General features: G+C 43.5%; 1 protein-coding gene across 4 annotated transcripts in view; it reads left to right on the top strand.

Moving 5' to 3' along the window:
- The window catches only part of LOC137342002 (paxillin-like), a 140,069-nt gene that overhangs the window by 99,746 nt on the left and 12,332 nt on the right, over window positions 1-27,991 (top strand). The window contains exons 2-13 of one of the 4 annotated variants that reach the window (XM_068005573.1): window positions 1,627-1,853; window positions 5,211-5,261; window positions 6,817-6,923; window positions 8,230-8,369; window positions 13,677-13,878; window positions 15,926-16,073; window positions 17,194-18,246; window positions 19,198-19,461; window positions 20,476-21,372; window positions 22,542-22,595; window positions 24,738-24,887; window positions 27,752-27,934. In XM_068005573.1, the coding sequence (XP_067861674.1) occupies window positions 1,627-1,853; window positions 5,211-5,261; window positions 6,817-6,923; window positions 8,230-8,369; window positions 13,677-13,878; window positions 15,926-16,073; window positions 17,194-18,246; window positions 19,198-19,461; window positions 20,476-21,372; window positions 22,542-22,595; window positions 24,738-24,887; window positions 27,752-27,934 (3,476 nt within the window). The remainder of the gene's footprint in view (window positions 1-1,626; window positions 1,854-5,210; window positions 5,262-6,816; window positions 6,924-8,229; window positions 8,370-13,676; window positions 13,879-15,925; window positions 16,074-17,193; window positions 18,247-19,197; window positions 19,462-20,475; window positions 21,373-22,541; window positions 22,596-24,737; window positions 24,888-27,751; window positions 27,935-27,991) is intronic. The other 3 variants (XM_068005574.1, XM_068005575.1, XM_068005576.1) reach the window with 3 other exon arrangements.

The raw sequence follows: 27,991 nt of genomic DNA, 5'->3' as shown, positions 1-27,991 counted from the left end.
AATATGTGAACCTTTAAAGGGATTAGAGGAGCCGATAGATTTCGGGGTTCAAAGACACAAATCTTTAAAAGTATAAGGATAGGTTGATAAAGCTGTTTTTTAAAACAAAAAGGTTTATTAATAAGGAGATAGAGTACAAAAGCAAAATGGTAGAATATTTTGTCCAGTTTTGGGTGCCTTACTTTAGAAAAGGATATCAAGGTCATGGAGAGGGTACAGAAGAGATTCACTAAGATGATGCCAGGGATATGAGGGAGGCTTTAGTTATGAGGGGAGAGTAGTGAAACTGCGGCTCTTTCCATCAGAAAAAATGCAAAAAAGAATTCTAGTAGAGATGTTTAAAATGATATGAGGGGTTTTAATAAAGTAAATCAGGAACAACTTTTTCCACTGGTGAGTGAGTCAATAGCAAATGGAAAGGTTTCATGCAGTGGGTCATTAGAACATGAATGCCCTAATAGAGACAGTGGTGGAAAGAGAATCCATAATATCTTTTAAATGGAAGTGGGTAGATATTTGAAAAAGAAAAATTTTAAAGTTATGGGGAAAAGGCAGGGGAATGACTCTAACGACATCCTGCCCCACCTCACCACCACCTCCCTCGACCCCTCCACTGTATCTGATTTGTCACACTGCTTGTCTGACATCCAGTACTGGATGAGCAAAAATTTCCTCCAGCTAAAAATTGGGAAGACCAAAGCCATTGTCTTCGTTCCTTGACACAAACTCCGTTCCTTAGCTACTGACTCCATCCCTCTCCCTGGCCACCGTCTGAGGCTGAACCACACTGTTCGCAACCTTGCCGTCCTGTTTGACCATGAAATGAGCTTCCATATCCGGTCAATCACCAAGACCGCCTACTTGCACCTCTGAAACATCGCCTATCTTAACCCCCGCCTCAGCTCATCTGCTGCTGAAACCCTCATCCATGCCTTTGTTATCTCTAGACTTGACTATTTCAATGGTCTCCTGGCTGGCCTCCCATCTTCCACCCTCCATAAACTTGAGCTCATCTGTATCCTAACTCACATCAAGACCTGTTCACCCATCGTCCCTGTGCTTGCTGACCCATATTGGCTCCCGGTCTGGGAACACCTCAATTTTAAAATTCTCATCCTTGGTTTCCAATCCCTCCATGGCCTTGCCCCTCCCGATTTCTAACCTCCTCCAGCCCTACAACCCTCCGAGATCTCAGCACTCCTCCAATTCTTGCCTCTTGTGCATCTCCGATTTTAATCGCTCCAACCGTAGGCCCTAAGCTGTGAAATTCCCTCCCTAAACCTCTCTGCCTTTCTACCCCTATCTCCTTCTTTAAGACGCTCCTTAAAACTGACCTCTTTGACCAAGCTTTTGGTCACCAGTCCCAATATCTCCTTATGTGGCCTGGTGTCAAATTTTGTTTGGTAACGCTCCTGTGAACCTCCTTGGGACGTTTTACTATGTTAAAGGTGCTATATAAATGCAAGTTCTTGTTGTTGTTGACTAAATGGACAGCTCATTCAGAGAGCTGGCCAAGGCATGATGGGCTGAATGGCTTCTTTTCATGCTCGAAAACTCAATGTCTGATGGGTGATTGTTGTAGCAGAAATGTATCTTTAATATTATTATCCTTCCTTTCACTTCCAGACGCCTTGTTAGCCGACCTAGAGTCGACAACTTCACAGATTTCAAAAAGGCCCATTTTCATCCCGGAGGAGACCCCATACTCCTACCCAACAGGAAGCCATATTTGCCAGGAAGCATCTGTGCCCCCACCAGTGCCGCCTCCTCCCTCTGCTGATGCTTTGAATGGGGTAATCATCGACACAGTTGAACAGTGGCAGTCTCCTGTTTCAAGATATCAGCACCAGCAGGTAGGTGTGAGCCAGTCATTGCCTTGTGTTTCCACTTGATGGTTATTGTTCTTTGACCCCCATTCCCACCCCTTGCAACATATGTACAGGAATTTTCCACCCTAAATTTGAACACTGTATACATTCCTTGATGCTTCTTTAGCTCCTCCTCCTTTGGCGTATTAATAGAATGAGCATATGAATATAGCAAAGTCTACCACAGATTTGGATCGCCCTGGGTTGAGTAGGCCTGTCCCACCAAGTATAGCTCTGATCCTTCGGTGAACAGAGTGAGTTCAATGAAGTTTAATGTCAATGTCTGTATCCAGGGAAGAACAGTGTCCCTTTAAAGCCTCCTTGTAGTAACTAGGTTCCATTAGCAACCGTATCATGATTGCCTTCTGAAAAACGGGAAACGCCATCTTTGGTACATGCTGCTGTTTTGTGTTGTCTGAAAGGATTTAATTTGTTTGGTGGAGGGGGGAAGAAATGGTGGTTGTTTTGCGTACAGATGAAATGTGAGTGCTCTGTGTACCAATGTGTGATTTAAACTATGGGGATGTGACTGTGACACGCATGGAGGAATGTGATTCATGGTGTGCAGTTGGAGTGTAACTCGGTTCATGTGGCGGTGACTGGCGTAGAACATGGGAAGGGTTTGGAGTGTGACTGGAGTTTTATTAGCATGAAAGTATAACTGCAGCAAAATCTGCCACAGGTTTGGATCTCTGAGTTTAGTACTCTTTCACACTGATTCATTCTGAAGCTTCCATGCTTCAGAGAACAGAGTAAGCTCAGAGCAACTCAGCATCACTTCCAGTACCCAGGAAAAATTAATCCTTCTTTAAAATGCCCTTTTAATACCCAGCAGTGGAGTTCCATTAGCAGTGTCAAGTGTTGGTGACTGTACTGCAGCAAAGGTTGGAGCGCGATGGCACTGTGGTTCTAAAATTTTTACAGCTCCTTTTGTGCCCCGCTTAGTGGTTTTGGAGGCTTCGAAATGCTGGAACCACAATGCTTAAACCCCACTGAAGTGATAGGAACAAGGCTGGGTTTAAGCACAACTTGTATTATAATTGATACCAGCAGCATTTTAATCCTAGATTGGCTGTAGGTGAGACTTGTCTTGGGCTCTTTACAATGGAATCCTCCAGACCTTGCGTCAAAGGGAATGTAATTCTGTGAGATTGTAAATGGGGAGGGGGGCATGAGCAAAATGGAATGTGAATGCAGCATCAAGCGTTGAAGGGGATTTTTTTTTTTATTCGTCATGGGATGTGGGCATCGCTGGCAAGGCCAGCATTTATTGCCCATCCCTAATTGCCCTTGAGAAGGCGGTGGTGAGCCACCTTCTTGAACCGCTGCAGTCCGTGTGGTGAAGGTTTTCCCACGGAGCTGTTAGCTAGGGAGTTCCAGGATTTTGATCCAGCGACGATGAAGGAATGGCGATACATTTCCAAGTCAGGATGGTGTGTGACTTGGAGGGGAACGTGCAGGTGGTGTTGTTCCCATGTGCCTGCTGCCCTTGTCCTTCTAGGTGGTAGAGGTCGCGGGTTTGAGAGGTGCAGTCGAAGAAGCCTTGGTGAGTTGTTGCAGTGTATCCTATAGATGGTACACACTGCAGCCATGGTGTGCCGGTGGTGAAGAGAGTGAATGTTTAGGGAGGTGGATGGGGTGCCAATCAAGCGGGCTGCCTTGTCGTGGATGGTGTCGAGCTTCTTGAGTGTTGGAGCTGCACTCGTCCAGGCAAGTGGAGAGTATTCCATCACACTCCTGACTTGTGCCTTGTAGATGGTGGAAAGGCTTTGGGGAGTCAGGAGGTGAATCACTCACCGCAGAATACCCAGCCTCTGACCTGCTCTTGTAGCCACAGTATTTATGTGGCTGGTCCAGTTAAGTTTCTGGTCAATGGTGACCCCCAGGATGTTGATGGTGGGGGATTCGGCGATGGTAATACAGTTGAATGTCAAGGGGAGGTGGTTAGACTCTCTCTTGTTGGAGATGGTCATTGCCTGGCACTTGTCTGGCGTGAATGTTACTTGCCGCTTATGAGCCCAAGCCTGGATGTTGTCCAGGTCTTGCTGCATGCGGGCATGGACTGCTTCGTTTACTGAGGGGTTGCGAATGGAACTGAACATTGTACTGCCGATAGTCTGATGTTGAGCAAGCTACTAAAATCTTGTCGTGATTTGCCACTGAAATGTTTCTTTTACAATAATAAAGAGGATGCAGTGCATGTTGTATGGATTGATTTGTAGAAGGCATGTGATAAAGGTGCCATATAAGAGACTCATGAAAATTGAGGCAAGTAAAGTTAAAGGGACTGTAGCCTCATGGAAGGAGAGATGGTTAGGGAGCAGAAAGTCAAGAGTGGGAATAAATGGATAGCTTTCGATTGGCAGCATTTAGATAATGATGTGCCCCATTGCTCTGAGCTCTGACCCCTTCTATTCTCCATTTAGACATAAGCACAAGGGGAATGATATTGAAGTTTGTCGATGATACGAAATTAGTGGGCATGGCAAACTGTGAGGAAGACGCAAGAGATTTCAGGGGGACATAAACAGGTTAGCTTAATGGGTCGATAAGTGGCTGATATAGTTCAGTGGAGAGAAATATGAAGTGCTGCATTTTGAGAAAAAACAGTGAACAGAGATCCATGGATGAAGATACATGAATCTTTAAAGCCATAAAATACAAGTGGGATTCTGTATTTTATACACAGGAGAATTGAATATAAAAGTAAGGAAGTGATGTTAAATTTATACAAGACATTGGGTAGACTACATTTGGGGTATTGCATGCTGTTCTAGACACCCCATTTAAATCAATAAGAAAGGAAAACTCAGGATAATGTGCAGGAACAAAGGAACAATTTAGTAGAATTTTTCTTTCCACAGAGAGGGTTATTAGAACATGGAATAAAAACAGAAAGTTCTGATTTATATGCAGCAGGCCTGTCAGCATGTTTAAAGAGAAAAAACAGATTAACATTTCAGGTGCAACCCTTCCCCAGAACTGAGAAACTACTTTTCCTTTTGCAGATGCTGGCAAACCTACTGTGTATTTCTAACAGTTTCTGTTTTTGTTTCAGATTCCTAGCACTTGCAATTTTTCCTTTTATTTATAATTATTAGAACATGGAATGTTTTATCACAGGCGGTTAATGAGGCAGAGACTAACATCATATAAAAGAAATTGGATAAATATTTGAACTGGGATAATAAATGATGCAGAGAAATGGGATTACAGTAGATACCTGCAGTTGAAGAACTAGTTCCAGCTCAGGTGCAGTCAAAATAGCTTCCTTCTGTGCTGTAATTTCTATGATTCTATATCTGACGTGTATAGATGACACACTTTCTCTTGGATTTTCAGGGTTACCAAGAAGAGGTCTCCCCTTCTTCGGGAGTGACCAACTCTCCCAAGGTACAGCCTGGATTGTTTTGTAGCCAGGTTACAGACTGAGATTGACTGAAAGTTATTATTATTTTGGTTCTTTGCTTCGAATGTGATATCTTCACACCTTCAGACTTTGATTATTCCCTGCTCCTCCTTCTCTTTCCCCCCCACACCCCCCCCCCACTCCAATCTCTCCCTCTTTCGCCCTTCCCCTCACCATCCCTGTCACTTCTCCTTTTCCCCCTTCCCACCTGATTTTCTGTCTATTCATTTAAATGGATGGTAAATTGATGCCGCCTCCCATCCCCCCCCCCCTTTACAATTGTGGACTCAACCTGCCTGTTTTTCTTCTGTTGGCTGTGCCCAGCTGCAGGCACAGGAGCAGGTAAACCTACCTCATAAAAAAATTAAAATGGTGAGATGATTTATGTCAAAATTTTTGTGTCCCAAAGGTTATGGATGCTGATTTATGTCCCTTGATCTTCATGACCTTTTGATGTATTAATCATCCCTGGAGGAAAGATAGTCAGATCTAAAGCTATTCATTGTTGCATGTTGGTGCACATAATTGCCAAAACTGAAATAGTGCAAGATCTAACTTTTTCCAGTGCTGCAATAAACTGCTAAAAGACCCAAGGTGCTCTATCTCTCATTCAAGATTACAGCTGCCAGATTCAAAGGGGGAAAAATTGGATAGGAGCTGTTTTTGGGCATAGGTAGCGTGATGTGCTGTTATCCCATGCCCAATGGCCCCTGCGCAGGCGGGACGCAAGTTTCGGCCCACCCAAGGATTCAATTGCAATCAACGTTCCGTTCCAGGCCTTGCGTATGGAATCAATGCAATTCGCACTTTCCACCACCAGGTGGAGCTCAATCTCTTAAAGGGAGGATGCTTCTTCGAAATCTCTTAAAGGTAGCTGGTACCTGTTATTTGCTGAAAATAACAGTCTACTGTCTGCATGGAGTCTGAACGGAGATCAGACATCGCCCACGTAAAACACAGATGCAGGTCCCATCCCTATGTTTACACACTGATGAGTTATGTTAGAACATTGAATAAAGGTTACGCACTACTAAATCCCACGTCCTCCAATCTGCTGATCTGAGTTGGTACCAGGCCTGCGAGAATGCATGCACCAAGGTTCTCTGCTGATGCACTAGAGATCTTGGTGCAAGAGGTGGACAGGAGGAGGGACATGCTATAGCCGTGGCGGGGTGTTGGGTGTGTTCCTGGCTGCAACGCTGAGCCACATCTATGCTAGTAAGTGTGCAGGATCGTTAACCGCTACCTTGCAGCAATTCATATAATTCATTTTATTTGGAGGGAGGAGTAGCACCCCAGATCGGTGATAAACTGTAGACCTGAGCTGCAGCAGTTCAGTCTTCTGAATTCATTTCTCAATTTAAGAATAAAAGGAAACTTGGAAATATCATTCTTACAGCATGTGGTGGAAACTGAATTATGTGTATTCTTCAATCTTAAGATGCATGTAACTTCCATATTCTGCTGTATTTAAAAAACATTTCAATTAACTTCATTATTACTGTTCTCGTTGCTGAAAATTCTGGGTTCTCATTTCAGACACAGCAGCAGACCTACCCATCAAATGTGAAAGGCAGCTCCTCTCTCACCCGAGAATCTGTTAGTCCTCCTGTCCCACGTTCCACTGAAGAAGACCACGTTTACAGGTACTCAACTGGGGCAAGTCCCCCTTTTAAGTGGAGTGGCAGATAATATTCTGCTCCAATAGCAGTTTCCTCTCTAAGCAGCATGAAAGCACCTAACTCAGCCCTTTCTAAGAGAAGTCATGGGCATGGACTCCCTCTCTAAGCACATTGACAGCATTTGGCTGAGACTGATGCTTAGTGGAACAGTGATGGTCTTAAACAAGGACTGCTTCATTAAATGGAATGACAGTGATAAACTAGGATTGCCTCTTTGAATAGAGTCACATTAATAGACAAGGACTGCCTTTTTAAATAGGGTGACATTGACAGCTGAAACAGATCCATTCCCAGATAATAATGTCTCCTAAAATATAACTGAGTGGATAATGGATGAGCAGTCAAAGTCTTGAGAGACTTGCAAATAGCCTTATAAGTGGAAACATTTATCATACCTCCCTGCCAACCTTGTCTTACATTATTTTTAACATTAGAAATTGAGTACTATATATAAGCAAATTTATTGTTTAGTGGCATGTGTGGGGTTGTTAAAAATCTCTTCAGAGTGATGAGACAAGTCAACAATAACTGCATTTGTATGGTGCCATTAGTGCATTAAAAATTCCAAAGTGCTTCACAGAAGAGAGATAGATGACTAGCAATAATCTGAAAATTAGGGGAGATCACTAAAAGAACAGTTGGATGGGTTTTGGAGTCTTTTGAAGGGGAGGAGAGAGTTAGCGGAGGATTTCAGGGAGGGAACTCCAGAGGGCAGAGCCACAATTGCTAAAAGTTCTGTCACCAATGGTGGGGTCAAGGGATGCACAGGAGGCTAGTCAGACAGGCTGAGAAATAGGGGATGAAGGTAGTCGTAGAGGCAGAGCAGGGTGATGCTCGTGACATGACAGTTTAATGTAAGGCATCAGCTGATTTATTCAATTACTGTCTGTTTGGTATTGTAACTTGACACAGGTTAGTAAGTGACATCTTCCCCATTTGGGGTTCTGGGTCATTCACCCTCATGAAGAACAATAGTGCTCTCCTGTGAATGTCATCAATTACTCCAGTAGCCATGTTTTTTTGGATTAAGTTGGTTTAAAAGCACGCAGGTCTGTATACCTGACGAAAACACGACACGTTGGTTTGATGCGTAAGTTATAATGAGAACACAGTCACTTTAACTTTATTTCCTGTTGTGTAATCTGATGCTGATGACTGTGTTGGGCTATGTCAGTAGTAATGTTTAAGCAAGGTATTTTGTATCATACAGTGTGACTCGTCCTGCTAGGCTTTCGGATAATAACACACTCTTATTTTGTCATTTATGCAGCTTCCCCAATAAGACAAAGTCCACAGAACCTTCGCCAATCGTCATGACTGCTTCACTGGGCAGCAACCTCTCCGAACTGGATCGTCTCCTACTGGAACTGAATGAGGTGCAACACAACCCGTCCAGCAGCTTTGCAACAGGCAAGTGTTTTATGTAATATATGCGGGGCACTTACACACTCACAAGCAGTGTTTAGGTTTGTTTTTGTCCAGTTCTTTTGAAAGATCCATGCTTCAGTGCAGTGAGAGAGAAAGTAAGTGCCTTTTTTCTGTTTGTTTACCTTCTTTCTCCTTTCCCACACACTGCCCTCCTCTGTTTAACTATCAATGCCCTAAAGAATCTGAAAAAAATGATTACTTTCATGGGGATACTAAATTATTCAGATAGTCTTTCGGTAGGAAAATACCATTTCCTAGGAGGTGTAGAAACCCAGCTACACAGTAGTACCAAGTCAGATGGCAGCAAGACGTAGAACCAGCTGTTGAGCTTGAAATGAATCCCCTACTGTTTAACATAAGGCTGGGGGACAAATGGAAAGTGTGGGAAGGTTTTCTTTTGAGAATTGCGCCCAAGGGTGGGAAGAGCACGGAGCAAAAAGGCCATTTTTAGAATTGAACAGATGGATTTTTCCTACTGGAGCATGAATCACTTGTATTTAGAAGTCTCTGTGTGAAGAATCAATGTATAACATACACTGGCTGCCCTGATATTCCAAAAGAAGCAGTCAGTCTGTATTTGCATTTAATTTCTATTTATATTTGATTGCGAATCAGTGAGTTTTAACTGCTGAATTAAATAGATCCAACATCAGCTTTCTTAACTTCTCCATTTATCCTCTCCAAGATCTCAGAGGCACATGAACTATTCTCCCACTGTGGTGGGGCTGGGACAGGTGGCCAGTTCCCAGGCTTTTGCCAATGTTGTGGCAGAATGAGGCACCATGAGAAACATGAAAGTTGCCCATGGAAAAGTGCCTTGCTTCTGCTCAAAACTTCCCCTGTAGCACAGCTGAAGTTGGCATGTGAAAAATTGTGCAAATCTCAAACTCCATTAAACTACGCTTTGGCACTGTATGTCGGGTCACCAGCCTTCTGCACAATCGGCAGATTTTGGAGAAATTGCCACATCTTAGTGGAGAATTGCTGTTTAATTTTATCTTTCACTTCAGCTCAGTTGGACAGCACACTCAAGTGGCTGTGATTTCAGTTCCTTATGAATCAATTCTGCAACACACTGCTCCACTGTTTGTTGGGACTCGGGTCAACACCTGCAGATCCCCATAGTGCTTCCAGCCATGCCGCTCTAGGGAGTTCGCAAGATGAAGCCCAGCACTTCCCCACAAGTGCTTGTTCTTAAAAATAGAACAGAACACTTTACATCATTCCACCCTAGGACACCAGGCCGAGGTCTGGTGTCCTAGGGTGGAATGATGTAAAGTTTCCCCACTTTGGTCCAGGCTTTTGTCTCTGAAATCTCTCCAATTTTCAGCCTCCCTCTCTCCACCTCTGGAGTATTCAAACTACAATCTGTAGGACCATTTCAAGGCTGCAAGACCTGGCAATCTTGTCACAAGGACCAAGAATATGATCCTGACTTGCTGCTTTTGAAGGTGTCAGCCTTGGCTCAGTGGCAGCACTCTCGCCCCTGAGTCAGAAGGTTGTGGGTTCAAGCCCCACTCCAGAAACTTGAGCACATATTCTAGGCTGACACTCCAGTGCAGTACTGAGGGAGTGCTGCAATGTCAGAGGTGTGGTCTTTCGGATGAGATGTAAAACCGAGGCCTTGTCTGCACTCTCAGTTGGACGTAAAAGATCCCATGACGTCATTTGAAGAAGAGTAGGGGAGTTCTCCGCTGTGTCCTGGCCAATATTTATCCTTCAACCAACATCACTAAAACAGATTACCTGGTTGTTACCTTGTAGCTGTTTGTGGGACCTTGCTGTGTGTAAATTTGCTGCCATGTTTCCCGATGTTACAACGGTGACTATACTTCAGAAGTATTTCATTGGCTGTGAAGCACTTTGGGATGTCCTGAGGTCATGGAAGGGGCTATATAAATGCAAGTTCTTTCATGTAAAGGGCTGTTCTTAGCTGTGTTGCCTCATTGGTCGGTACATCCTAAATCAGAATACCAAGATCTGTTGGCATCTTCTGCCTGAGGTAAATCAAATTATTGGGCACATTGGTTTAAACTAGTATCTGCTTGGCTCATTTTGTAGCATTTTACCTCTGAGTCACAGGTTGGGGGTTCAAGTCCCACCACAGACTTACATACAAACATACGAATTAAGAGCAGGAGTAGGCCATTCGGTCCCTCGAGCCTGCTCTGCCATTTGTTAAGATCATGGCTAATCTGTTTGTGACCTCAACCCTACTTTCCCGTCTACCTACTATAACCTTTGAACTTGAGTACATAACCTAGGCTGATGCTTCAGTGAATTATTAAGGGAGTGCTGCATTACCAGAAGTGCAGTCATCCAAATGAGACATGAAACCAATGCCCCATCTGTCGGCTCAGGCGGATGTAAAAGATCCCACAGCATTATCCTCATGTCCTAGCTGACATTTTTCCTTCACCAAACACCACCAAAACAGATTATCTGGTCATTCATTCATTTGCTCCAGGTGGGACCTTCGGAGTGTGGTCTTTGGCTGCTGCATTTGCCCACAGTAGTGACTGTGCTTCAGAAGTAATCCATAGGCTATAAAGCACTTTAGGATGTCCTGAGGAATTGATACGGTGCTACATAAATGCGGTCCTGCCACATCCAGTCGGGAATGGTGGTGGACAATTAAACAACTAACAGGAGGAGGAGGCTCTGTAAACATCCCCATCCTCGATGATGGCAGAGTCCAGAACATGAGTGCAAAAGACAAGGCTGAAGCGTTTACAACCATCTTCAGCCAGAATTGCTGAGTAGATGATCCATCTCGGCCTCCTCCCGATATCCCCATCATCACAGAAGCCAGTCTTCAGCCAATTCGATTCACTCCACGTGATATCAAGAAACGGCTGAGTGCACTGGATACAGCAAAGGCTATGGGCCCCGACAACATCCCAGCTGCAGTGCTGAAGCCTTGTGCTCCAGAACTAGCTGCGCCTCTAGCCAAACTGTTCCAGTATAGCTACAACACTGGCATCTACCCGACAATGTGGAAAATTGCCGAGGTATGTCCTGTCCACAAAAAGCAGGACAAATCCAATCTGGCCAATTACCGCCCCATCAGCTACTCTCAATCATCAGCCAAATGATGGAAGGTGTCGTCGACAGTGCTATCAAGCGGCACGTGCTCACCAATAACCTGCTCACCGATGCTCAGTTTGGGTTCTGCCAGGACCACTCTGCTCCAGACCTCATTACAGCCTTGGTCCAAACATGGACAAAAGAGCTGAATTCCAGAGGTGAGGTGAGAGTGACTGCCCTTGACATCAAGGCAGCATTTGACCAAGTGTGGCACCAAGGAGCTCTAGTAAAATTGAAGTCAATGGGAATCGGGGAAAACTCTCCAGTGGCTGAGGTCATACCTAGCACAAAGGAAGATGGTAGTGGTTGTTGGAGGCCAATCATCTCAACCCCAGGGCATTGCTGCAGGAGTTCCTCAGGGCAGTGTCCGAGGCCCAACCATCTTCAGCTGCTTCATCAATGACCTTCCCTCCATCATAAGGTCAGAAATGGGGATGTTTGCTGATGATTGCACAGTGTTCAGTTCCATTCGCAACCCCTCAAATAATGAAGCAGTCTGAGCTCGCATGCAGCAAGACATGGACAACATCCAGGCTTGGGCTCATAAGTGGCAAGTAACATTCGCGCCAGGCAATGACCATCTCCAAGAAGAGAGAGTCTAACCACCTCCCCTTGACATTCAACGGCATTACCATCGCCGAATCCCCCACCATCAACATCCTGGGGGTCACCATTGACCAGAAACTTAACTGGACCAGCCATATAAATACTGTAGCTACAAGAGCAGGTCAGAGGCTGGGTATTCTGCGGTGAGTGACTCATCTCCTGACTCCCCAAAGCCTTTCCACCATCTACAAGGCACAAGTCAGGAGTGTGATGGAATACTCTCCACTTGCTTGGATGAGTGCAGCTCCAACAACACTCAAGAAGCTCGACACCATCCAGGACAAAGCAGCTCGCTTGATTGGTACCCCATCCACCACCCTAAACATTCACTCCCTTCACCACCAGCGCACAGTGGCTGCAGTGTGTACCATCCACAGGATGCACTGCAGCAACTCGCCAAGGCTTCTTGGACTGCACCTCCCAAACCCGCGACCTCTACCACCCAGAAGGACAAGAGCAACAGGCACATGGGAATAACACCACCTGCACGTTCCCCTCCAAGTCACACACCATCCCGACTTGGAAATGTATCGCCTTTCCTTCATCGTCGCTGGGTCAAAATCCTGGAACTCCCTTCCTAACAGCACTGTGGGAGAACCGTCACCACATGGACTGCAGCGGTTCAAGAAGGCGGCTCACCACCACCTTCTCAAGGGCAATTAGGGATGGGCAATAAATGCTGGCCTCGCCAGCGACGCCCACACCCCATGAACGAATAAAAAAAATCATCCACAGGATGCACTGCAGCAACTCGCCAAGGCTTCTTCGACAGCATCTCCCAAACCCGCGACCTCTACCACCTAGAAGGACATGGGCAGCAGGCACTTGGGAACAATACCACCTGCACGTTCCCCACCAAGTCACACAACATCCCGACTTGGAAATTTACCTCCGTTCCTTCATCATCGCTGGGTCAAAATCCTGGTACTCCCTTCCTAACAGCACTGTGGGAGAACCTTCACCAAACGGACTGCAGCAGTTCAAGAAGGCGGCTCACCGCCACTTTCTCGAGGGTAATTGGGGATGGACAATAAATTCTGGCCTTGCCAGTGACGCCCACATCCCATGAACGAATAAAAAAAAAGTTTGTTCTTTATACGTGGCCCATGAAACTCCATGGTATGTACCTAAGCAGCTCACAAATACCAAAGCTTGGATATTGCTACTGTAGGTTTTCTTTCCTCATTTTTGTTTTTGTTTTCTTCCTTTCACTTTGTGCCTCTGTTCCTGGCCTACATTGTTGTTCAATGTTGCCAGGAGCAGGATTCAGCGTTTTGCACTGGAGACTCAAAGAACCTGGAAATGCTGCTGCGAGGTAGGGATTTGTTTGTTTCCTTAGAGCAAATGAGAGAGCTACATCGCAACTACAGAGAGAAACGGGAGCGGTCCAGAATCCTGATACCAACACCCAATGACAGATGGGCAAGCATGAGATATGGAGATCTCCAGAGACAGCTGAGGGGACAAAATTCTGGCGACCATGGATCTAGTTTAAGGGGACTTTTGGTAAATTTTGGTTCAAAGGTAGTTTTAAATCAGGCTTGAGCTGTTGACTGCGTTGTGATTGAATCTTGTTGTTTGCCTGTCCTTCCTCAGATGAGTCCAGCCGCAACCCCCATCCTGCTCCAGTGACTGGCTCTCAATACACTGGTCAGGAAAATGGAACTCAAGTGGGGAAGAAAGTGCCTCCCCCAACTAAAGAAAAACCCAAGAGAAACGGGGGCCGAGGAATTGAGGATGTGCGGCCTAGTGTGGAAAGTTTATTAGATGAACTGGAGAGCTCTGTTCCCAGTCCAAGGTGTGTGTATATGTTGTTCTTGACCTTAGGTTAATCAATCCGCACTTCCCCTGCCAGTAAACTTAAAGATCAATAGGTTTAACCTCGACTCCGTGTACTGCTGTAAAACTGTAATTCACCCACGTGCCTCTGCTTGTTATTCTGTGATTCGCCAATCAGCCACCTGACTGAGTAGTGACCACAACGAATGAGATTGAGTGATTGGCCATTTCTGGCTAGTGAGGTTTGTTGACTGTGTTCAGTAACATGGCTAGACCATTAGAAAAGGAATTCTCTCAATGTTATCATTCCTCAAATACCACAAGTAAGTAAAGAATACAACTGTGAAAATTGGAGGGACTTATGTTTCAGAGAGACTTTTTAAGCACCCACAGTTTTCTTCTTATCTGTACCCTATAAGTGAGTCTTTGTTAGTAAGTAGTCCTTAGTTCTTTTTACTTTTGTGTCCCCCCTGTAATTACTAAAGCTCATTTCCGCGTGTCTCCTTTTGTACATATAAATGTCAGCTTGACTCCTTACTAGGGAGCTTTCTTTATGTCCTATGTTTGTAAGTGCTGGTTTGTTCTCTTCCTCTCCCCCTCTTTGCCTCTTATATATAAAAACTTCTATATTGTCTGGTAAGTTGCATCTTGGCTTGTTCAAAATCAAGTTACAAAAAAGAACTGCACAGTTACATATTTGCTGCTATCTTATTCCTCAATCATTTTATTCTTTAAACTTTTTCATATGTGCATCTCACATTTTCGGTGATCTTGTCCATAAGCTGCAACCCACACTTCTCATTGAGTATAATAAAGACAAATAGTAATACTTGTATTTTTTGATTTTGACAACAGCAAGAGGAAGTCACATCAGCCAGTACGGAGCTTCAAATAATGTTCAGAAAGATACTCCAGAAATTAATGCCAAGGCAGCTTCTTCCAACCAAATCACAACACCTCAAATATGTTGCACTTAACACTTCTGTCTTCAGTTTAGGTGTAATATGGATTTTCAGAGCAATTTATATAATAGCATACCTTTAAAAGTAAAAAGCATATATTATTACGCTATGAACTATGCAACAGTTTGTATGTGGGTAAATGCAGTATGTACGCTTAATGCGAAGCAAACTCCCCCCTCCCATCAGAAAATTGGCCCCCACCACTCAGTTCCCTACTGAGAATTATTTAAGCCCCCAGTGCCCCCCACTGAGCAAGTCTGCAATCTGTCCCAAAAACCTACCTCCATGATCAAAACTAAGCCCTTCCAATGAGCAAGGTTTCATCTGCCTCCACCTTTTGCTGGCTGCAGTTCCAGTTCCAACCCACATTCCAATCTCTTTCCCATAATCCCCCACTGGCTGCAATTTCTCCTCACAGGGTGCCCTTTTACAGCACCTTACTCTGGTTCATTTCCCCTTTTACAGCACCTTACTCCGGTTCATTTCCCCTTTTACAGCACCTTACTCCGGTTCATTTCCCCTTTTACAGTCACCCTAACTTATCATCCGTAGCCCCCCCCCCCCCCCCATTGACTACTTTACCTCCCGTTGGCTGGTGTTCCATGCCTCAATCCCCCTACCCCCACTGATCTGAATTGCCCTTTATCAGCACTCCATTCCTCTCTCCTTCCCATTTTCCATTCCTCTCCTCTGTGCCTTCCTCTTCCTCTGTCGTCTTCTTTCCATCTAACCTGCCTCCTGTCCTTCCCCACTCCACCTCTTATTTGCCTCCTCTTCCTCCTCCTTTCCTCCCCTGAGCTCCTTTACATTGGTGCCATTATCTCCCACCCTCTAACCTTGCTTGTCCTGAAAATTTCAAAATTGGTCTTAACTACCTGTGCACAACACCACAAGAGACATTATTTATTTATAAATATATTCTTTAAGTTTACGTGATTGAGAATTTGCCATTATGGTTTCAATTTATCCTTAAATGGAATCTGCCCGCGGTGTTTGAATGCAGGCAGCAAACTGAATTTCAACAAGGGCACTGCACTCCATTGAGAGTACTTTGTGGTGTGTTGTAGTTCTGGATGATGCTGACTGGTTTGGTCTCGTTTTCAGTCCTGCAACAGCTGTGTCTCCAGTGGAAGGGCCAACTTCTCAGCGTGGCACTCCTAGTCAGCAGCAGGCGCGCATTTCTGCATCCTCAGCAACTCGTGAGCTCGATGAGTTGATGGAATCCCTCTCAGAATTCAAGGTCCACGGCAATGTGAGTGCAACCAGATTTCTGTCCTTCCTGAGTCCAGTACCATAGTATAAAAGCCGGACAAAAGCACTTAACTTTTGGACAGCCTCTATGAGTTGTGTGAAAGCTGTTTTGAATATGGTAAATGCAGCTCACAGGAAGGTGTAGCCAGCGGCAAGCACCTGTTACTTATCAAAAGAAAGAGAAAGTGTTCAGGAAAAAAGTCTCTTCTCTGCATTTTAATTTGAGAGAGAATATCTGAAGCTAATTTTTAATGAGGCTTGGGTAGTTATTTACTGGAGCAAGACTTTACCTGGGAAAAATGCAGTATCTGGAGTTCTACATTGGGAAACAGTCGGGAATGTGTCCCCTCCATCCTGCTGAAGGGAATTTGTTACACATGGCTGCCTCATTTAGATGGTTATTAACTATGTCATATCTGGAATTTGTTCAGATGATGAATGAAAAATATTGGGTTTTTCTGCTATCTTAACATTAGTATTTTTGGAGGTTATATATGTGTGGCATGAGCTTGGAAGAAGTAGAACTGAATTAGCCTTAAAATATTTATCCACATGTTCTCTAGGTTGTGTCAAAAATCTTTCAGCACTTCACTTTGCACAGGCATGTAGAAAAGAGGTGACACAAGGAAAGCAGGGACAGATTGGACAAGAGGTGTCTGTCAAGAGGATACAGTAGGGAATGGGGCATGAAACGCGGGGAGCGTGAATGTGAAATTGGGTGTATACATTGCGGGATGGGGCATGAGACGTAGGGAGAATCCAGGAATGGGAGATGGTGGGGGGCAATGTGGGGCGCAAAGTATTGGGAGAATGCATGGAGTGTGAGGCATTGGAAGAATGCAGTGGAATGTGCTTGAGGTGTCGGAGAATGGATGGGGTACGAGGTGCTGGGGAACACAATGCAGGATGGAACATGAGCTGCGAGAAGAATGGATGGGGCATTAAGTAACTTGGTGGTGGAGGGGAGGGTGGTAATAGGATGAATGGGATGTGTGTGTCCCTCAACAGGGGACAGTTATGGACAGGAACGTGTTATTAAAATCTTCTTTTATTTTCTCTTGTTTTATTCTCCAATTTACTCTCTTTCTGTTCTTTCTGTTACTCTCCTTTCCTCAATTTAGGCTGGTACTGTAAGTCCTATAAGTTTTGAACCAGATGAAGAGCAGGAAACATCTGCTCCAAATGCCCTGCTAGTGCCCGCTGCTGCCCAATCTATCATTACTCCATCAACAATTGGGGTGCTGTTGCCCATGCCCTGTAATTCCCAGTTTGTGCTCAATAGTACAGGTTTACCCTCTCCACTCTCACGAACACCCAGTCCGCTGGAGCTGCTGCACATTGATGAGGAGCCTAGCCCTTTACACCCATCTGCTACCACATTGCCTAACCCTCCCACTCCATCGCTTGACCATCCAGTGCTTCACTCATCTGTCTTTTTTGCATCAACATCATCTAATGCAGATGCAAATTCAAAACTGGACACTGATGTTTCTCTGTCAGTGATGCCATCCGTTTCAGAACCTCCTGTGCCACATACCACCATCCTCAGGAATGTGCAAATAGTGGGAAGTGAGGAAAAAACTCAGAACAGGTTAATTATCGCTAAAGTGAAAGATGAAATTATGTCAAGTTCTTTAATTGCCACTGAAACTGAGAAGCCTGTGTCCAAATTAGCACTGACCTCAGAGAATGGACAGCAAGAGGTGGCTACATCCTTGATTACTGACTTTGCTGAGATGAATGAAGCCTTAGATAAGCTGTTGTCCTTGTATCCTGAGGCTGTGCCAGAAGTGCATGTGGAGACCAAACAAGATGTCCTTGAAGCTACAGTGGTGTCAGTGGAGAGACCGTTAGTGTGTCATGATACTATGGAACCTTCCTCCTTGAATATGGAGGTGAGTAGGAAACTACAGTATCAACAGAGTATTGCACAGGGAGCCAAACCTGGAGGAGAAGACTCCACAAAGTTACTCAATGTAAGCAAGTCATATGAAAAACCCGTACAGCAGGCAGCTCAGCAGCAACAGAAACAAAGAAGGGACATGGAGCTAGAACAAAGTGAAATGAATGACTGTTCACCGCATCATCAACCCGATGAGAGAATGCAAGAGGAGCAGTTTGATTTACCTCCAGTTCAAATGCTCACAGTGGAACGGATTTCTGCTTCTCGTCAGGCAGGCAGAAAGCTTAAATGTGGAATGTTTTACACAGATTTATGGCATGAGCCCCTTCTGCATGATCAGAGTAGTGCTAGACACTGAACATGTTATACTGTTGCAGAGTTAAATGCACTTAACAATGTCCAACTTGCAGCTAGTACTGACTTTTTTTAATGACATTACTAGTGTTGGATTTTTTGTGGATGTATTAATGAGGTGAACTGTGCTTTCTAAATCCATTGCTAATGTGCAGAGTATAGACACTAAAGCAGTTCTAATTGTGTATTTGTTCAACATGTGTAGACACACTGGGACAGAGCTCTGTACAGGTGGTACAGACTGTGGAGCATATCTCGAGTGCATGGAAAATTGTTTGCCTCTCCTTGATCACCCATTAATTAGCAGCTCTTTACTTGAAGGACTGCCATGGGAGGCAGACAAATAGTAACCCTGACATCCACTGCACTGTAATGCAGAGGACCTGATCTTAGGAGATCCAGTGGCATCAGAGACCACTTTGTTGTGGGACTTGTGAGATGCCATTAGTTCCTCCTTTAAAATTAATCTCATGCAGCCGGTTTCCCTGCCTTTACACTGTGGAAATTGTATGTGTCTGGCCTCCAATGAGGTTTGATTAGGATGGTTGGCATCAAATCAAGTAAACGGGAGAGTGGCACACAGAAGTTGAGGATCTCCATTTGAGCTTTCTGCCAGGAGCCCTTACAGGAGTAGTGCCTTAACTTTTGCCTAATGTGTACGTGCATTTCTCTAACTTACTAGGAAGGAGTTTGGAGCTTTCCGTTGTGCTAAGGTAAGTGCTGCACATGGCAAGAGTGTTCATGTAAAGGCTGCACGTTAACCAGTGTGTTGAGTGTAAACACTGTGCGTGAGGGGTGTGCCTGTGTAAGTGCTTCATGCTCGCATTCAGGATTGTGGTTTCACTGTGCAATGTTCCCTGTGGTGCAGATGAAATCTCTTATTAAGAGGACAAAGCATTCTTCAAACGTACACCCGATGTATCGCGAGGACTCACCACGCTGCAGGTTTGGGCCTATCATATTTAATAAAAACATGTCTCAGGATAGGCTTATTGAGGAGCTGCATGGCAAGCTGGGGATCGAGAAGAAGGAACCCAGGAATAAAAAAGTGGATGACTGGCTCACAGAGGGGTTGGTCATCACGTCAAAACCTGTCAGGAAACGTGAGGAGGGAGCTCATGTGATTGAGAAGGTAGCTAGAAGAAAGCATGAAAATTTGTGACAAAGAAATGCATGAAGTAAGGTTTGATGCATAAAGAAAATTGATCTTAATGCCTTGTGCACGGACTGCTTAACAATTTGCTGTAATTCTGACTTTCAGGTTAAGTCTTCAATGTTCCAGTTTGTACTGGAGTGGGCCCTTTGAAAATGAGCTGTGCATTTGGTTGCTACAGCCAGATTCAAAGTAGAGAGCTTTCTGCTTGATCAGATATTGGTTGTGCCAGGTATTGTAGCCACAATTGGATGGGGTGCTGGTGCCCATCCATAGGTAGATGTATAAAGCAGCTGAGGCTCAGATCGAATGAGTGAGGTTGCTGTAATTTGAGATGCTTGCTGCAGCCTGAAGCAACTCCTGATAATAGCTTTCGCAAGCCGTTTCATTTACTTCATTTTTCATACATGTGCACAGGAAATTGCAGATCATGCTTTCCAGAATTTGTAATACTGTCTGTGGGAGGTTAGTGGGTTTGGTTTTATTTACACCATTACCTGGTCTGCTTGTGTATCTCAATTCTGTTGTTAGTGCCCCTGTGAGCCCAGTTGTTTGCAGGTGATGCTCACCAGGTATTTACAAACAGTATAAAACAGTTTGATACATGGTGATTATAAGTGACGTTGGTTGTTTTCAATAGTGATCATTTGAAACTAAGTTCTATTCTGCCAACCCATGACCTACCAAGACTTTGACATTGGCTGTAAGACTAAGACTAACATATGTTTGCAAATGGCACAGCTAAAGGTTCTTTAAGATCGGCTTGTCTTAAGAAAATCACTGTAACTTAGCTCAAAGTGACTGCGATAACTAGGGGTTTTTCTGGTTGTACATTGAATATCTTTTGAATGCTGTGGAGCTCTGCTGTTCTCCATAAACCTGTTTGCCAAATAGCAGCTTGAAGCATGGTACAAATTGGGCTGTGTGAATGAAAATATCCCTTAACGTACATCAGATTCTTAGTAACTAAAGCTGCTGTGTGTTTCTCTCCAGATAATAATCACTCCAGAACCTCCTTCTTCTTCGAAGGGTTCTACTCCATCACCCCAACCTGTTTCACCCTCTCCCCCAATCAAACGATGCCAAGATCAAAAAAAAATTGAACTGCTGAAAGTTTCATCCCCACCGCTCCCATTTCCCCATTCCCCACCTCCTAACCCTCTGCTCTCCACACCATCTAATCCTCTGCCTTCCCCGCCTCCTCCCTTTGCGCCTTCTCTGACTCCTCCCTTTGCGCCTTCTCTGACTCCTCCCTTTGCGCCTTCTCTGACTCCTCCCTTTGCGCCTTCCCCGACTCCTCCCTTTGCGCCTTCCCCGACTCCTCCCTTTGCGCCTTCCCCGCCTCCTCCCTTTGCGCCTTCCCCGCCTCCTCCCTTTGCGCCTTCCCCGCCTCCTCCCTTTGCGCCTTCCCCGCCTCCTCCCTTTGAGCCTTCCCCGCCTCCTCCCTTTGCGCCTTCCCCGCCTCCTCCCTTTGCGCCTTCCCCGCCTCCTCCCTTTGCGCCTTCCCCGCCTCCTCCCTTTGCGCCTTCCCCGCCTCCTCCCTTTGCGCCTTCCCCGCCTCCTCTCCCTCTGCCCTCCCCACCACCTCCTTCCCTATTATCCTCCATCTTCCCAGAATCTCAACCTGCACCTCAGTGGGATATTTCATCTGATGAAAATCAGAAACCTTCTGTCCTTCCAACACCGCCACCTACACCTTTAAGCCCATTACAGTACACTTCGCCACCAGATCAGCATCTATGTCCCCTCACTCTGCCTATAGTACAGACCACTGCTGTCCAAGCTGAGCCTCCGCCATCTCCTTCTGCACCCCCCAGAGTCATGGTGTCAATAGCCTGTCAGACTGATGGTGATAGCAGTGATGAAGACCCTCTACTCTTTCAACCACAGGCATGGAGTATTCTATCTTTCATGATTATACATACCTTTTAAAAATCCATTTCATTTATAAAGGATTTTTGAAGCTTCTTCAGCTTCTGTTTCATTCCCTTTCTAGTGTACTTTGCTCAAACTTGGACGTACACAATCTGATTTCTTGAAATTAAAATAGGTTAAGAAGTGTCCTGATGTATAGAATTGTTGCAGAAGATAGTACTACAGTCATTATCCTTTAAATGTAACTAGTTTCCAGGTATTGAAAACTATAGTCGTAATCCATTTTGATGCTGAATTGTCAGTATTGTTCAGATCACTGCAGTTTATGATGAATGCAGTGGTAAGGATAATGAAGTTTTGAGTGTTGTATATTGTCAGAAATGTCACTCTTATGTTAATTCTACTAAAGAATGGCCTGGCTGAGAACAGTCAAAAATTTACCAATGAGGGCTACTAAGTGTAAACAATTTAGGGGAAGGGTGAGCCATTAACTAATTAGAAATTGCGCTGGTTGGAGTCCTCAATCACCTAGTCAGTAAATGCACTGTGCGGTGTGGTACTATGCCATACAGACCTGGAAGGCCCAGATTTGATCCCTGCTTAATGCTGAGTTGGCTGATTTTCTAATTCACGTCAATGACTTGGATTCAGAAACTCATCTGCAAATTGGTCAAATTTGCAAATCGTACCGAACCAAGCACTAATAGCAAAGGTACTACGTGAATCTAGGTATTGACTCTATAGTAATGGTTAACTGAGGGTCACATTAAATGGGAGAGGTGACATAGTCACATCAGGGTGCAAGTTATCTAATTCTAGAGCTGGTGTAGTAAATTTTCAGATTAGCTGATCTGAAAGCTTAGTGGCTGAAAACAAAACCTTGCATCTGGAATTCATAGTTCGGTATATCTAACAATCACTTATGTAAAATTCTGTTGTTAACTATACAAAATGACATTCTATTATTGTATTAATGTATTATTTTGTTCAGATTTGATTTATAATCAACACATTATCAAGCTACTTGTTTTGTAAAGTTATTTGACAGACTACCTACAGGGGCATTTAATACTGTGGAGTTAAGAAAATGAATGGGCAGTGAAGTTTTGTTCTCATGAGATTATATATCTACTTGTACACTTGACAGTTCCCCGCTTATTGCAATTTTCATTTTCTCTTTATAGGTGAATACAGTGTTTGAATCTTTGTCACTCACTTCTCCTCCATCCTTTGAGAAGGCAGGGCATTCTTTTCATCTCAGCATGCTCTATTCTATGCACGCTGCTTCAATTGCATATCTAGAGTCAGTTACTTACTGGCTGTTCAATGCACAATGTGATCTATATTAAATATGAGGTGGGGGAGGTTGTAGTAGGTCAGGTTTAAAATTCTAGCATTTCACTAATATTTTAAATTGCCCTGCTAGGGGATCATTTGAGATTTTAAATCTTTCTGCATTCATGATGTCCTGTTACCTGAAGACCATAAACCTTCCTGTCCAAGTATTAAAAATAAACTGGAACTGGAAGGCAGATCTGCTGTCCTATCCCTGTAAAGTGTTTTAGAAACTTGTTTTGTAACTGTGAGATAATGATTACTATACAATGCCGTTGTGAGTTTTTACCTGTATAAAGATGCAATGCCGCTGATCTCTTGGACGAAACTTGCAGTAGTTGCTGAAGATGTCTGTTTCCGGCATCATTTATTAATAGCTGCCTGAATAATCAGATAGCTGCCTGAATAATCAAGCAGCTGTCAGAGAAGATGAGTTCCTGCGTAGTGACTAGGTAGGTCTAAAGAAAAGAGACAGTTCTGGGAACACCACACATTGAGTAAGTCACTCTGTAAGTCTGAGAGTGTGAACTGCAAAAAGCATCATGAGCAGCAAGTAAGAGATGCAGGTTTTATACTGTGTATCAGCCCATGCATAAAAATTGAATTTAGGATTGTGTCCTGTATCTGAATCATTGAAGGAAATTAAGAAAATTATATATTGATTTGTATTTTCAATTGGTTTGAAATCCAACCCAAAGTCGAGGTGAGACAGTTGTATTTCTTTATTGAGAAGCCTTTTGTGTTAGACAGCACCAATTCTTGAAAAGATTAAAAGAGAAAATGAGGTAAAGCAGGAAGAATCAAATCGGTTATACCAAACTTGAGTTTTAAAATCCTGAAGATTGTTGAGGAAGGGGAATAATTAGGAACATAAGGATGCTCATAGTTTTGAGGTCCTGGGAAAGAGTAGCAGTCTATGCAATGAGTCATGATTGCAACATAGTGAGGATGTAGGAAAGAAAAAGTACTATGCAAAACAGTGAATTTGAAATTTCAAAGGAACAAAATAAATTATAATAGTATCGAGAGAGAATGATGAGAAAGGCTGAGGGGGAGAGGTTGGATGGGAGAAAGAGAGATCACCTGACGATGAGCTTTTTCTCGTATCCTGTCCAGGAGTATGCATGAGGTGCTAGAAGAGCCTCTTCAAAATGGGAATTTTCAAGACTTTGGCTTTTTAGAAAGTTAAGCATTGTTGAGGGGAAAAGAAGCGTTTGAAGCGAAACAGAAAACAGATTTTTTTTTAAAGACAGCTTTAACAATGGAGGAGATGTGACTCCATCTTCATTGATGTATTTTATGGCTAGGTTTTTGAATCCAGCCTTGGCAAAGAAGAAAGTCACTGCTTGCTGTAGACTGCTTGGCATTTAGTTCATGTGAACTGAATTCTGTGCCTTTTCAGGCAAGTACTAAAACTATCAATAGCATGGAACAGTCTCCAAATTCACTCTATAATCTCAGTTCAAAGAGGCCAAGATTGCTCAGTTCCATGAGGACCCATTTCTCTCTTTCCAGACTGTCCATCACCTGGCAGTGTTGGACATGGACTACTCCACAGCTGGCATTAAAGTGACTGATCAACCAAACGACGTGCCATTTAAATGTAATGTGCTGAGAATTGGGCGGTGGGGAATCCTCATCAGTCTCTTTAGTTGCAGGTCCAAGAACAGTGAGAATGCAATGCATTGTTTCCTTTATTTTTAAAAGTGATAGGGTGGAACTGTAAGTGGGCTCATGTCATGCCTGCACTAGGAATGCTAGATGCTGTCACTGAAGCAATGAATAAACTTTTCCAGCACTAATTACCTTTATTGGTTAATCCAGTATGCTTGATTAATAAACTGATTCTCACTCTTCAGTGACAGCCAGTTAATCTGGAGCTTGACTGGGCCATACTGTAAAATGTCCTTGTGTTGTGGATATACTGCTGACCTCTTCAATATGTTTTGCATGTTTGATTTTCACTCTACCTCTTTTCATTGCTTTTTTAAAACTTCTTCCATTCTGTTCTGTTTCATTTCTGTCTCCTGTTGATCCCTTTCTAGCCAGTCAGTCCAGGCCGTGCTATCAACCTGCTGTATTCCCCATTCCATAAAGGAGATCTTCTGGGGCTGGTAAATCCATTTGCCCTTCCCCCACTGCCGCGCCCAGCCCCTCCCTCATTGTGTGGACAGCAACAAAAACAAAATCCAAATGTGTGTATAACTGAGTGAACTTAATGTTTCAAATAGAGACAGAGAATACAGGCTGCTATCCACAAAGTTTAATGTTTTGTCTTGTTCTGTAGGACTGTTACTTTCAATGATACAACTCCAGATTGCTATTGTCAATACTTGCATAAGTGCGATGTATTAGTATGGCAGTTTGCTTTGTACTCATTTCTTAATACAGTGCGATGTTAGGAGTCAACCTGGACTAGATATCTGGATGTCAACTGAATGAATGGTTATTAAACTGCTAATTATTTTATTTTGCCATGGAGTCTCTACATTAGAGATCTTTCTTTGATTTGGTTGTAGTTGAATTACTTGAATGCTTGCATTACATGACGGTTGCATTATGTTGGAAAACAACTAACTAAACATATATAATTTTATTGGATGGTGATAGTTCTACAGAAAGCTGAGACATCCCATTAGAGTTCTGTGTTGCTTGTTGTGATGACTATTGGGGAAAAAACATGTTGGATGTCCAGCAAAAAAAGTGTTACTATATTTTATCGAGAGCCACAATTCCAACCAATATCTTTCTTGAGGGTATCTCATCAGAATGCGGCAACACTGCACACCAGAGTGACGAGAGATGAGAGTATATGCTTGTGATTTCCCCCAAAAATCCCTCACAGCAGGAGAAAGAGAATAATTAAAGTATAGAACCAGCAGTTCTATTAAATAGTCCTGTTTTATTAGAGCTCTTCTACGTGCTCTGTAGAAGCTGGGATAACCCTGCCTCACAACAGCATTCCTTTGCCAGAAAGTAAGAACAGCACTAAATCCCAGTGTGGTTGAATGGCCGTATAACGAATTGAGGTTCAGAGGCACATAGAGCAAGGAAATCTACCAATAACCAGAAATGGTCCATGAGATGCATCATGAGCATCACTGCAGCAAAATAACAGTGTGCCAATAACTTTTTTTAGTAATTTAATATTTTATTGACCATTGAAATTATACTGTCTAACTTAGTGAGTGGTGCAGGACTATGATATCTCTCTACTGCTTGGATCAAAGACAAGTTGTATGATTCTTCATTCAATTATTATGCCCCACATCCACAAAGTATAGGTAAGGTAAATAATCTTGTCCCTTTGAAAGACTTTTTTTAAAAAATGGAACTCAAATAGCCTTCCCTTAATACATTTCATAAAATCTCTGTTGCATTTTTTCTTTGCCAGATTCTACTTAAGTTTGGCAGAGTTTATAGCATCTGCTAATGGATAGATCAAGACTCTCTGACATCTGCTGCTGAAATGCAGTTTTACAGCCAGTGAGCTCTATCAGCAATTTGAAGAAAAGATTAAAAAAAAACTTCAGAGGCTCCCTAATATCACTGAGGCAACTTCTTAAAAAGTTGTTCAAGGCTGGCAAGAGAAAAAAATTCTCCTGCTTTCTCTTCCACTAATATTAATTGCTAATTCTCACCGGCATTCAAAACATAGTGGGGCACATTTTTTGTTCCTGTCTCTAGGGCTATTGGATCACCTGGATGCAGCAAATACAGGAACATTGGGCGGGGGGGGTGAGGGGAGGGGAGAGGGAGGGAGGGGGGAGGGGGGAGGGAGAGGAGCAAACGCCCTAACTTTCCATCCATTTACTTAAAGATGTAAAATTGGGCGGGCACCCTTACTCCTTGCCACGTGTTTTTCCTTTATTCACTGTGCCCAGACGAGCAACTAGCCCCAGGTGCAGCAACAGGAAAGTCTGTCCTCACATTCCAACAGACCTCAGCATTGGTTCAAGTCAGTACTGAATTTTCTGAAAATGAAGATAACTAATTTAATCTAGCCCACCTCGTGAGGACATTTCTGTGCCCTGTATGTTTAGACAGGGCTTTTTACGTTCTGAATTTTTAACATGTAACTTTTCATACCTCATTTTTAATCATTTTGGCTGATTTCTGACAACAGTTAACAAATTAGCTATCTAAAACACTGTATTTTATTAATATCCACAAAATTGTATCCATCTTATAGACTGTGTATTTCATGTAACACAAGAATATAATCCAAGACACATTGCTAAATGTCCTTCTCCACCCCCCCTCCCCTCCCCAATGCACAATAAGGTACAGGCCCATCGCTGATCCAATATGACTGCAGAGTGCTCAATAAAATTCAGATAGACCGAGTCAACAAAATTTAACCTTGATTGATTCATGCTAACCAAGGGAAGCTTTAATAGCAGACAGCACTTGATGGACAGCCTTTATTGATTAAACACTATAGTCCAACAGTGCTCTATTTAACATCAGGCTGAGTGCTTTATGGATCTTTAAAGACATTTAACAAGGCTAACTATCCCTTGTGTATAATTATGTGACCTACGTGGGGTTATAGTGTAAATCTTACAATAAGAGACATCATTTGTATGTATGTACATATTAACCACACAAATAAACCTTTAAATTTTTTGCTAAGTAAGATATAGTGTCTAATAATAAAAATATATTTGATTACGGCAAGAAGTATTATTCACCTTGCATGTCATGAGGAATATAGACCCTGCAATGAGATGCCTGTTCTGGTCAAAATAACTAAAAATAATGCCTTTACACAATAAAGGAGGGTTATGTAGGTTCTAACTGAAAAATCTAATGAAAGGGAAGGTTGAATTAGCCATGGTTTATGAAACAAAGCTTCTTTTGGAGAATGATAACTACTGTATCTAAAGATGAATAACAACCCTTTTAAAAATGGTTAAGATTTTATATCAGTGAATTAGCACAGAGAAAATTCAGGTTAGTATTCATCTGTTGCTTAACTTTGTAGCAGCGCAGCAACCTGTCAGATATTTAGTATGACAACCTTTTTTTTCCTTTTTTTTCCCCCTTCTGTTCACAGATGATGACCCAGTCAGGGTCTAAAGGAAAGCATGGTGGCTCTTCCACTGTGGCAGGTCCTCAAAAAGCTGGAAGCCAACTGGATAACATGCTGGATGAGCTGCATGTTGGGCTGAATAAGCTGGGGGTTGCGACTGTAGCAAAAGGAGTGTGTGCTGCATGTAAGAAGCCCATTGCTGGACAGGTGAGGAGAACTATCTCCAGATTTGAAACATCCCTAAAGTCTGTTTGTCTGCAGAAG

The sequence above is a fragment of the Heptranchias perlo genome, chromosome 25 (assembly GCF_035084215.1).
Source record: "Heptranchias perlo isolate sHepPer1 chromosome 25, sHepPer1.hap1, whole genome shotgun sequence".
Classification (NCBI taxonomy): domain Eukaryota; kingdom Metazoa; phylum Chordata; class Chondrichthyes; order Hexanchiformes; family Hexanchidae; genus Heptranchias; species Heptranchias perlo.
This window is presented reverse-complemented; position numbering and strand designations above follow the sequence as displayed.